Source organism: Stigmatopora argus, chromosome 3 (assembly GCF_051989625.1).
Source record: "Stigmatopora argus isolate UIUO_Sarg chromosome 3, RoL_Sarg_1.0, whole genome shotgun sequence".
NCBI lineage: Eukaryota > Metazoa > Chordata > Actinopteri > Syngnathiformes > Syngnathidae > Stigmatopora > Stigmatopora argus.
Window position 1 is genome coordinate 2,918,001 of NC_135389.1, and position 12,728 is coordinate 2,930,728.

The window sequence follows — 12,728 nt, forward strand, 5'->3', positions numbered from 1 at the left end:
CGTCAGGGCCTTCAAGGCCTTCTCTGCTGGCCTAAGAAATATCTGAATCATATTATATTTTGTCCATCAATACTTATTATTCCAAATGGTCTGTTAGCTTCCTTTCATTGCTTTCCCCCATGGTTGCACTGCTTCCAGATGTGTTTTCATATTGAAGCATTTAACCATTCACATTTCAGCCATTATTTGTTGCCAGATCAGATCTGCCTCAAAGCCTTCAAAATCAGTTCTGTGGGGTCTGCTGCATTAAACAAGACGTTGCTTTTAACCAATCAGATTTCGAATTGGAAACCCCACAATGATTTTTCATAGGCATTGGCATTTTGCTGGCTGGGACATGTCATTGCTTTCAGCAACTATGACTGGCTAGTAGGCGGGCCAAAGCAGCCAAAGATCGCAAACTCCAGCCACAATGGCCGACAGTGGCAAAAACAAATGGATTCTGTTGCAGATTTCTCTCACAAAGCTATTTTCCAGAAAAAAAATGGACATCTTTAAGAAAGGGCGGTCAACTCCGAAGCTATCAAGCCTGTTACAGCTGGGAAAATGGTGTGTGCGGCACTTTCAGTCCGCTAACTTATCTCCACAGGCAAATAGTATATTGTTGTTTTGATTTAAAGCCATTTTCAAAACGGACTATGCCAGAAATATGACAGGACAGGCTCGACTTTCATCATTAGCTTCGATGGCGATAGGAAAGAAGGAAAAAAGAAAGGAGGATGGATATTGTGTACAGTTAAAAAGGATTTTTGGTGAGTAAAATATGGCTATATTCCTAAATTCAATTGTGGGCCCGGTTCCCATATCTGAAAAGCTCCAGTGTTTGTATTTAATCACTAAATGCTGCTAGGATGTGGATTTTATCCCAGTTTAATTTTTGCCATTTCGCCATTGACGTCAATCGCTGTCTTTCCCCGAGGAAATCACCCCCCTGGCCTGGTTGTAATGTCTCAAAAGCTCCAGTATTTGTATTCAGTCAATAAATGCTGCTAGGAAGTGGATTTGACCTAATTTTAGTGAATTTTTTGTCATTTCACGTATGGACGTATCGACGTTCATCGCTGTCTTTTTACCGGGGAAATGATACTCCGGGGAAATGATACTCCGGGCCCGGTTCTGATGTCTAAAAAGCTCCAGTATTTGTATTTAATCAATAAATGCTGTTTTTGGCTCGATTTTACCCCATTTTCGGGCAATGTTTGCCCGTACGCCATTGACGTTTATCGCTGTCTTTTCTCGGGAAAATAGCCCCCCTGGCCTGGTTTTAATGTGTGAAAAGCTCCAGTATTTGTATTTAATCATGAAATGCTGCTAGGAAGTGGATTTTACCCCATTTTTGTGCATTGATTTATTGATTATTTTTTATGTGTCGCAGCTCTAGCTGCAGTAGAGGTTTTATAGCCATAAAATAGTTTTTGAGGGTTGGATTGATACGTTGAAGGCGCTACGAGAAAATGCATATATATGAATATATATATATATATATATATATATATATATATATATGTATATATATGTATATATATATATATATATATATATATATATATATATATATATATATATGTGCATCTCACACCTAGGGCTTCAGTAGTGCTTTGTGTGAATCAATTCAACCCTCATCAAGTATTTTATGGCTATTAAACCTTTACTGCAGCTACAGTTGTGACACGTAAAAAAAGAATCAATAAAAACCTTAAAAATCGAAATATTATTAGGAAAATAGACACATTTTACTCAACAAAAATTATTTTTTTATTTATACACAAAATACATCCTCCTTTCTTTTCTCAAGAAGATTTCAAATACTCTGTTGTACAAATTACATGTGCTTTTCAGGTCAATCAAGAAGTATTTTTCTATCGCCATCAAAGCTAATGCTGAAAGTCGAGTCTGTCCTGTTGTATTTCTGGCATAAGTTTTGATTCTATTTGGGGCTGAAAATGTCCTTTCGACAGAAGCAGTGGACACGGGGATGGTCACTGCCAAACACACTAATGTGTACAGCTGCCCCATGCTCTCACTCAGATTTTTCTGCTGAAGGAAGTCAACGAGATCAGTGGGAGATTTCCCTGTAAAATCATCCGTGGCATACATTACAATCAGTTCTGTTCTTAGCCGAGGCAGATGAAAAAGTGTACTGTGGCTCTGCGTTAAGGTGGAGAAGGCTGAATGTCGGAAAGTTTTCTGGTATTCCCAAAACTTCTGTGGGTCGAGGAGGGAGAGAAACATCAGTCTTTCGTGTTCTTGGAATCTGGTCCACGTCTGGCAAATAATATTGTCCAGAATTCTGTCGTGGTGTTGGTGGTAGTGCATGCAAGAATCTTGCGCTTGATCTCTTCGTGCGCTTGGCGCACCCACACTGCGTTCAGTGGCCTCGTAGTTTTCCTCATATCGGCTCCTCTCGCGTTCAACGGTGTCAAGAAACTCCTTTACTCTTGCAAGACAAAACAGTACATCCAGTTTGTTGTTCTGTAGTACGTATTGAAAAAAGCATGTCTGAATGCTCAAAAATGCCATTAAATGTGTGAAGCAAAAAAGAAAATTCAAAATCATCCAGATGTGCTTTAAATCCATCATCACACCGCACAGACTCATTCAACATTACAGAGACAAACATTACTTTTATTTCCTTCTGATCTCTTCCTCCATCACTTCAGCAATAGCAGTCATCAGGTTGTTTTGTATTTTGCCCGACGTGCCACTAAACACTTTATTAGTGGATAGGTGGTAATGTAAATCTGTGTTTCTCTCAGCAATGAGAGAAAGAAGTTCCACATAATTTCCTTTGTTTGGGGATGCAGCGCTTTCATCGTGTCCCCGAAATGAAAGTTTACACAGTCTATCAAACTTTTGAAGATTTCCCTATTTTTCTTTACCTTTTTGTTGTGGCGCTCCGTTTCCCTACGCACTTGCTCACTGAACTGTAACTCCACTCGGGTTTCCCCAAAAGTTTTTGAGAGCACCATTGTTGCTTGTAAGTTTCCGACAGTGTTTTGGTGTCTCGTTGTTGCCTTGGTTAAACAAGTCAAATTTGCAAATCCAGTGTTGCTCCAAACACCATGTCGATCGGTGGCAAATAACAAGCACTCCCAGCATTACAATTTGCAGTGTTCGTCGAAGCCCGTGAGCCAGGAGTAGTGCTCGTAGTTAGCGAACTGAAAGTGGCGGACAAACCATTTTCCCGGTTGTAACAGGCTTGCTAGCAGTTGTAACAGTTTGCGAGCTCTGGCTCGCTCGCTCTGGCTTTGGGCCACCTACTCTATCACCAGCCAATCATAGTTTGTGTAAGTGATGGCGTACCCCTACGGCAACGAGAAGGCCTTGGTGTCGCCACCTCGAAATCTGATTGGTTAAAGCAACAATTTTATCGATGCTTGTTTTATGCAGCAGAGCCTGCAGAACTGATTTTGAAGGCCTTGAGGCAGATTTCTGACCCTGGCAACAAATAATGGCTGAAATGTGATTGGTTAAGTGCTTCAATATGAACGCACACATCTGGAAGCAGTGCAACCAGGGGGAAAGCAATGAAACGAAGCTGACAGACAATTTGGAATTATTTAATAAGTACTCATGGACAAAATATAATTAACATCAGTCTGTGATTCAAATATTTCTTAGGCCAGCAGAGAAGGCCTTTGATAGGTTCATTAATAGATATACTTTAATAAAAGAAAGACATCAGAGCACATAATCCAGCGTTAACTTGCAAGTGAGAATCCACCCTGACTCGTCTCGGTCATGGATCATTCTAAAGAAAGACATCCTCTTCTGTCCATTTAGTTCCATTAGAATCAAAACAATTAAGGTTATCTTATTCAAAACAATTGCATAAGCTAACCGAATAACACAATTAAGGTCAAAAAACAACTGCAACAACAATTGCATATCAGGTCTTCAAAAGAACAATTAAGGTCGGAAACCAAAAACAACTGCATAAGAATTTACACAAGGTGAAACGAGCAACACTATTTTAAAACAATATGCGAGTATTTTCTGAAGTCGATTTGATTACAGACGCTCCCCTACTTACGAACATTCGAGTTACGAACAACGGCACATACAAACATGTCTGCAAATTGCGTTTATGTCGAAAAATGTCGTAAGTTCGATTTTGTATTGCACGCCTTTTTCCGAGTAGTGCTTCTTTCCGCCGCTAATACCAACGCCTGGCGCTGTGAGCGCTCAGCTCACCCAGCATCTACCTTCCTCTACCCAGTTCGTTGCAATGCGGAAGTGCGTGAACGTATCTCCAGCCAGTGCGCAAAGAACCTTTTTCATTTGTATCATTAAATATCTCGTGCATTCATTATTCAATATGGTTGGGGAAAAGCGAAAGGCTTGAGGGAGGTGCAAGGAAGAAGCAAGCCATTTCATTTGGAATGAGTGGCAATAATAACGAAGCTTGATGCGCGTCAGAAAGTGGTGAGCGTTGCACGTGAATACAACTTGAATCGTTCGACCGTCAGTACCATTTATAAACATAAAGATCGAGCAGCAGGACCCAAATATTGAACGTTGCACAAAGTTTGCAAATCAATTGAATGATGCCATACAGTGCTGCCGCATCATTTATGATGAAAAAAAGAAAACTGCAATCGTCATTAGCTAGCTTCTTTCGGCCAGTTTCTAGTAAATCTCTCTCTCTCTCTCTCTCTCTCTCTCTAATGTATGTATACAGTACTGTATGTATTCTCCATTTTATTAAATGTTTTTTTCAGTACCAACCAGTGTGTTACTTATACAAGCCTTAAACATACAAATGCACGTATATAAACCTTCAATATACTTATATAGGCCTTAAACAGAAATTATAATACAAAATATAGCACTGAGCAACTTACGAACAAATTCAAATTATGAACAATCGCGCGGAACCTAACTCGTTCGTAAGTAGGGGAGCGTCTGTATCGCCATCTGCTCCAGAATGCCAGTTAAAGCAATTTAAGAGTCCTTCACAGATCTTCATTGCGAACCCAGATCAACAGTCCTCGGAGCCCGGGACTGGGTGAGCTGTCAAGTCAATAGTCCTCGGATCAGGGCAAAACAATTAAATGTCCTCAGAGCCAGCTGCAGGGGAAAGTGTCCTTCAGTAAGAATTATACTACGCATTTGTCAAGCTTATTATGATTAATATTTCACATACATATAATGATTAATATTTCACATATACATATAATGATTAATATTCCACATATAATGATTAATATTTCAAGCACATTTATAATAGTACCCAAAATAACCCCAACATTCCCCCCTGTTATTTTACATTTGTAGGAAATCCAATAATATTTTTTTTATTTATGACACTTGGGGGAGGTCCGTTGTCTCGATCTTTACCTTGATTCAACTTACTTGCATATCTGGCCTGAAAAAGGAAGAACAAAATCATTTTCGCCCAATTCGTTCTCGGAATTATCATGCTCCTGGAATTCACTGCTCTCTTCAGTACGTTTCATAAGCAGAGGATATAATACATGTAATTTCGAATTTGTAGGGGCAATCGCAAATGTTATAAGTCGGCTTAGCAAGGAGCGCAAGCAGGGGATAAGACAACACCCACACAATGTCAAAGTCGTAGCGAAAATGGCTACTGAAAACACAACAAATAGGGCCAAATCCTTGTATTTATCAAAGGTCTTATCCCACCAGTGTCCAAGCGGATAATTCTACTCCAGGATGCTTTTCATATTGCGGTTTAGGGTCTGCAGGCCCTCAACGACCCAGGTTAGGGACCCATTAGGAGGCGTGTTGTTGAGTGCAACATTTTCAAACATTGCATACGCCCCCTGCTCCATCAAGACGCATATCGACCGCTATGCAATCCTGGAACACCCTCAGATTAGTGGCTGCCAGTTGTTCCTTTATTGCCACAAATCCCTGTTCAGAATAATTTCCAAGTTTTTGGACATTGTAATGTAGGTAATGTATCCCATCCACATTTTTGTTTGGGGTTATTAGAAGAAAAATAGACTCCCAACCTGCTGCAACCTGATTAGCCAGCTTATACTCATCTGGTATGCCCCGGGGGATGCCAATCGCATCAATGTATGTTGGATCTCCCTCTCTCTATACCGATCGACGGCGTCGGGAGGGACCCGCCATCATACTGGATTTCTGAGCAGCCAATTGTATCTCCTCCACTGTAGATGGAAAAACAGACACTGGTAAGAGCAGTGAGACCAAATACTGGAGCTTTTCAGACATTACAACCGGGCCAGGGAGGTGATTTCCCCGGGAAAAGACAGCGATGGACGTCAATGGCGAAACGGCAAAAATTGCACTAAAATGGGGTAAAATCCACTTCCTAGCAGCATTTAGTGATTAAATACAAATACTGGAGCTTTTCAGATATCAGAACTTGGCCCACAATTGAAATAGTATTTAGGAATAGAGCCATGTTTTACTCACCAAAAATCCTTTTTAACTGTACACAATATACATCCTCCTTTCTTTCTTCCTTCTTTTATATCGCCATCGAAGCTAATGCTGAAAGTCGAGCCTGTCCTGTCGTATTTCTGGCATAGTCCGTCTTGAAAATGGCTTTAAATGAACAACAATATACTATTTGCTTGTGGAGCTAAGTTAGCGCGCTGAAAGTGCCCCACACACCATTTTCCCGGCTGTAACAGGCTTGCTAGCTTCGGAGTTGACCGCCCTTTCTTAATGATGTCCATTTTTTAACTGAAAAAGTCCGTCTGCAAAATAGCTTTGTGAGCAAACATTATATATTTGTTTTTGCTTCTGTCGGCCATAGTGGGTGGAGTTTGCGATTTCGGCTGCCTCGGTACTGCTTTGGCCCGCCCTAGCCAATCATAGTTTGTGAAAGCAATGACATGTCCCAGCCAGCAAAATGCTAACGCCTATGAAAAATCATTGTGGGGTTGCCAACTCGAAATCTGATTGGTTAAAAGCAACAGTCTAGTTTAATGCAGCAGAGCCCGCAAGAACTGATTGTGCAGGCTTTGAGGCAGATCTGATCTGGCAACAAATAATGGCTGAAATGTGATTGGTTAAATCAGGGGTCACCAAACTACGGCCCGCGGGCCGGATACGGCCCGCCGGCACATTTGGACCGGCCCTCTGAACAATACCAGAGACACTATCTGATTTTTTTTTCCTATTTGGCCTTGAGGACTGGGACGTTTTAATCTTGTGTTTGGTTCATTGCACCCCTGCTGAGCCCACAAATCATCCCAGTGAAGCGGGGCTTCGCATTGCTTCTTTGGTGACACGCGCGGGGAGAGTGTTTCCCTTTGATGCAGGCGGGCACGTCCACCGTTGCATGCACGAGCAGTGTTACCGAGACATCTGGACGATCGCAGGTGAGGGCGGAGCCCTGGGACCATCGCGGACTATTCAAGCATATAAAAACTGCAACCTGTTTGAGAACGGAATAATGGCGAAAAAGTTAGGTGAGAGAAAAATTGATTCAGAATGCAGGGTATTTAACCTGGAGTGGACAAACGATTATTTTTTTGTTCAATTTAAAGAAAAGGCTGTTTGTCTCATTTGTCAAGAGACGGTGGCGGTATTCAAAGAATACAATCTTTGCCGACACTATGAATCCCGTCACAAAGACAAGTACGATAGCTTGCAAGGCCAAATACAAGCAGACAAACTCTCAAAGCGAAAAAGTGGACTACTATCTCAGTAGAACCAGGCATCCGTTCGGGCCAGCTTTTGGGTTGCTAAATTGATAGCAAGCAGCGGTAAGCCTTTCACTGACGGAGAGTTTGTTAAGAAATGTATGGATACTGTCGCGGAGGAGGTGTGTCCCGAGAAGAAAGATGCATTTAATGCCGTAAGTCTGTCGGTGAGTACAATGACCAGACGCGTTGAAGAAATCGGGAGTAATGTATATGCCCAGCTGCAGCAGAAGACGAAAGAATTTGACTTTTTTTCATTAGCACTGGATGAAAGCACGGACGTGCAAGACACAGCGCAACTGCTCATTTTTATTCGTGGAGTTAGCGCAAACTTTGAGATTTGCGAGGATCTGGCAGCCCTCCAAAGTCTCAAAGGGACTACAACGGGAGAGGATATTTTTGACAAAGTGTGCCAAACCATGGAGAAGTTGGACCTGGACTGGTCAAAACTAGCTAGCATCACGACTGTCGGGGCTCCTAGCATGGTGGCCGAAACTCGCGGTCTAATAATGGGACGCATGAACCGGGAGTTGGAAAAAAGGGGTCTCACCGCCCCGCTACGAGTCCACTGCCAAATTCACCACCAAGCACTGTGCTGCAAAATGTTGACGTGGGATTCTGTAATGACGGTTGTGGTGTCGTGCATAAACTTCAGAGCAAAGGGAGAAGATTGTGCATGGCCCAACAGAAAGTTAATGTTCCATGGCTTTTTTTCTATGAAGAACCCAGAGAGAGTTATTTAGATATTATTTATTTCATAAATAGTGTTATTTATTTCCTGTTTTTTCTGTGAAGAACTTAGAGAGGGTTATTTAGTTATTATTTATTTCATTAATAGTGTTATTATATGTTTCCTGACTTTTTTTCTGTAAAGAACCTGGAAAGGGTTATTTGGTTATGTGTGGCTTTCTGGAAAACAATAAAAAATAATTAAGCTCCCCTACGATCGTCACACTTTTTCTGTTACAAACTGACACCGGCCCCCCATCAGAGAAGGGAAAAGTTATGTGGCCCTCACAGGAAAAAGTTTGGGGACCCCTGGGTTAAATGCTTCAATATGAAAACACACATCTGGAAGCAGTGCAACCAGGGGGAAAAGCAATGAATGGAAGCTAACAGACCATTCGGAATAATAAGTACGTATTGATGGACAAAATATGATATGATTCAGATATTTCTTAGGCCAGCAGAGAAGGCCTTGAAGGCCCTGACGGCCCGCCACTGATATATTATATATGGATGAACATCGAAACGCAATAGCGCTGGCTACCGGAAGCAGCCTATTTCCGGGTTCCGGTGCGCAGTGACTGCTGGGAAATATAGTTCTTGCACGCTACACCCACACGCTAAAAATATGTTTTAAAAAGGCAACGGAAGCAAAACTGAATTCGGTTGTACTTTATTTAGACATTTTACAACTCACTCACGTCATCATCACCCACAAATCCCTCAAAGTCCTCATTTTCTGAGTCCGAATTAAACAATTGCCCAAACGAGCCTTCCAAAAAGCCGGGTCCCCTCTCTTCGTTCTCAGAGTCACCGTCATTTCCATCAATCCATTCACAAATCGTAGCGTAAGAAGCCCGGCGCTGCCTGCCACTTTTCGTGAAGCCAGGCATGGCATATATATATTATTTATGGATGATTATCGAAGCGTAATAGCGCTGTCTACGAAAGCAGCCACAGACGCTATTTCCGGTGCGCAGTGACTGCTGGGATAAATAGTCCTTTTGTCAATACACCCAGGTTGATGGCTGTGATAACTTTGCACTAATAATATCAATATACTACAACGGCGAACACATTAATGTGGTGCTACATATACCAAATGCACGCTACACCCGCACGCTAAAAACACGTTTTTAAAAAGGCAACAGAAGCAAGACTGAGTTCGGTTGTACTTTATTTAGCCATTTTACAATGTACTCACGTCATCTTCACCCACAAAACCACCAAAGTCCTCATTATCTGTGTCCGAATTGAACATTTGTCCATCGAAAACGCTGAGTATAATACATTCGTCCAGGCGGCCACAATTAATTCCCAAATGGTAGCTAACTAGTAGCTAGCGTAACTATTCCAAGGCTGTCTTCCATGCTTCGCAGCTATGTTGATGACGATCGCCAGGCCACAATTCGTTCACAAATAGTAGCTAGCGTAACTAGTATTCCAAGACTGTCTTCCATGCTTCGCAGCTGTGTTGATGGCGATCGCCAGGCCACAATTCGTACACAAATAGTAGCTAGCTAGTGTTGATGCCGATCGGCAGGGCACAATCCATTGGGTGTATTGACAAAAAAAACCTACATATCCCAGCAGTCACTGCGTAGTACTTTATCTACGGGAAAATAGTAGAGTCGTGGACTGCTTGCCATAGTTGTCCTATCGGCGGATTTATTTTATTTTATCGTGATAACAATTTTAGTATTGGTCCATCTATAAAGCGCACTGGATTATAAGGCGCCCTGTCTATTTTGGAGAAAATTTCAGACTTTTATGTGCGCCTAATAGTCGTGAAAATACGGTACATACATACAGGTGGACGTGACCTGGATTTGAACCCAACTAATTTCTCCTATTGATAATGAAATCATATTCAATTACATTTTTGTGCTAGTATTGGATTTATTAGGCAGAGTGATGTACATATATGAATGCCATAAAATGAAAAATTACATATCCAAATGAGTTTCTTGGACACATTCTGAATATAATACATGCTTAAGTAATGTTATTAAGAATATGTATACAGTAAAAACACTTTCAGTTTCCACAACTCTCTTGACATATAGTCAGCTGCCATATTAATCATTGGAATGTTTAGAGAAAATTAAGATGCCTGCACAGGCAGTCTTTACCTACAATCAACGGTGGAAAATAACAAATTATATTCACTACTTCCATCCTATAACTAACTACATTTTGAGAATTAATAAAAATAATGGGTAATTTGATCTAAATTCAAGTGCATTTTGTTGTATTTAATTTTCTGTTACATTATTTTAAAATACTTCCATTTCAAAGTAAATGCAATTAACAGATATTGAGTGGGCTACTACTCCCAAAGTTTGTTTTTATTGTAAAATTGTTTTGGGACACTTTCCACCCGTCGCTACGTAAGAATGTGACCAACTAAGCCAACATTTATTTCATTACCAATGTAGTTCTAATTGGTGTGTATTTATGAGTCCAAATACAGTTGTGAGGTTGTGTTAGTGTTTCTGTTGTGCTTATTCACTCCTGAAGCACTGCTCTCAAGGTTGATCTTTACTCGCTCTTCTTTCATAAACAGATCTACCAATAAAATCTTCTCCTTGTGGATCTGGAGGCTGATGTCTTTGGGGATGTCTGGAATTAGCCAGTCCACAAGGTCATTCATCATCATGACAACATTCTGAAAAAAATGATTGAGAATTAGTCTTTAAAGGTCCTAAGAAACAGTGACCATGTCTAAAAGTGAAAATGACTTTACTCATACATTCATTCATTTTCAATGTCACTTGTCCTTATTAGGGTCATGGGGAGCTGAACCTATCCCAGTTAACTTCGGGCGAAAGGATGACCATGACTAGATTGGGCAACAGTGTGTCATATGGCACTCATAGGGACAGACAACCGTTCGAACTCATGATCACATTGAGTGGGAATCGATCCCACCGTAGTCATGTGAAAGAACCACTGCACCATCAGGGGGCTAAAAAAATGTGGCACTCAAATCTATCTTATTTTTAGCACTCTTTTTTAATTAATGAATAATAGTTAGAAAAAGACTCAGAAAAGTATTTTACAATAAATACTCACAAAGGACTGTATGTGTATCATAGACTTTCATACGGAGTGTCCAGTGCTCCTTCTATGTTTCAGAATGTGATGGACCAGATCCTCCAAGGCTTGGAGCACGTGACCTGTTTTTTTAGACGACATTTTGGTCACAGGAAAAACAAGAGCTGAACACCTGAGGAATCTGGAGGAGGTACTGAGCCGCCTGGAGAGCTACGGGGTAAGAGTGAAAAGAGCAAAATGTGACTTCATGCAGGAGAAAGTAGAATACCTGGGGCATCTGATAGATAAGGAGGGACTGCACCCCACTGAGACAAAAGTTGCAGCCATCGTTAATGCACCCCAGCCTACAAACGTCACAGAGCTACGGTCTTTTCTAGGACTATTAAACTATTATGGTCGGTTCATGAAAGACCTGTCGACGGTGCTGCAGCCGCTACATCAACTACTGAAGAAGGAAGTTGATTGGAAATGGACTACTAAATGTGCAGCAGCATTCAAAGATGCAAAAGAACAGTTAGTAAAAAGCTCAGTAGTAGTGCACTATGACACCAAGAAACCGCTGAGATTAGCTTCAGATGCATCCCCTTATGGAATCGGGGCTGTCATGTCTCACATAATGGAAAATGGAGATGAAAAACCGATCGCATTTGCATCGCGTACATTGACAGAGGCAGAAAGCAAATACAGTCAGATAGAGAAAGAGGCTTTGGCCATAATTTTTGGCGTGACCACATTTCATAAATATTTATATGGCTGCAAGTTCAGTTTAATAACTGACCACAAGCCCCTTCTTGCTACTTTGGGACCCAAGTTTGAAATTCCCACTTTAGCTGCTCTGCGAATGCAGCGCTGGGCGCTGAGACTGATGGCTTATGACTACAGTATAGAGTACAGAAGGTCAGCAGAAAATGCCAACGCAGATGCGTTATCTAGACTGCCGGGGAAGGAAAAGGATAACACAGCGGAGGAAAACAGCATCTTCTATTTCTCAATAGTGGATGAGCTTCCCGTGCAAGCTACAGAGATCGCACAGAGCACTCTCAAGGACCCAGTCCTATGCAAAGTACTGGAGCTGACTCGGTCTGGATGGCCAAGTCAAAACAAGGACGAGACACTGAAACCATACTTTTTCAGGAAAATTGAACTGTCTGTGGAACAAGGTTGCATATTGTGGGGAATTCGAGTTATCATTCCACCAGCACACCGAGAGCGACTACTGCATGATCTTCACCAAGGACACCCTGGAGGATGCAGGATGAAGGCCTTGGCCAGGAGCTACTTGTGGTGGCCACAGTT

At 41.5% G+C, this 12,728-nt stretch overlaps 1 protein-coding gene across 1 annotated transcript in view; it reads right to left on the reverse strand.

The window, feature by feature from the left end:
• Window positions 1–9,535: 9,535 nt before the first annotated feature.
• Window positions 9,536–12,728, reverse strand: part of ano1b (anoctamin 1, calcium activated chloride channel b) — a 125,319-nt gene continuing 122,126 nt past the window's right edge. Inside the window, exon 25 of the mRNA XM_077595611.1 lies at window positions 9,536–11,043. Coding sequence (XP_077451737.1) covers window positions 10,831–11,043 — 213 coding nt within the window. The 3' untranslated portion in view covers window positions 9,536–10,830. The remainder of the gene's footprint in view (window positions 11,044–12,728) is intronic.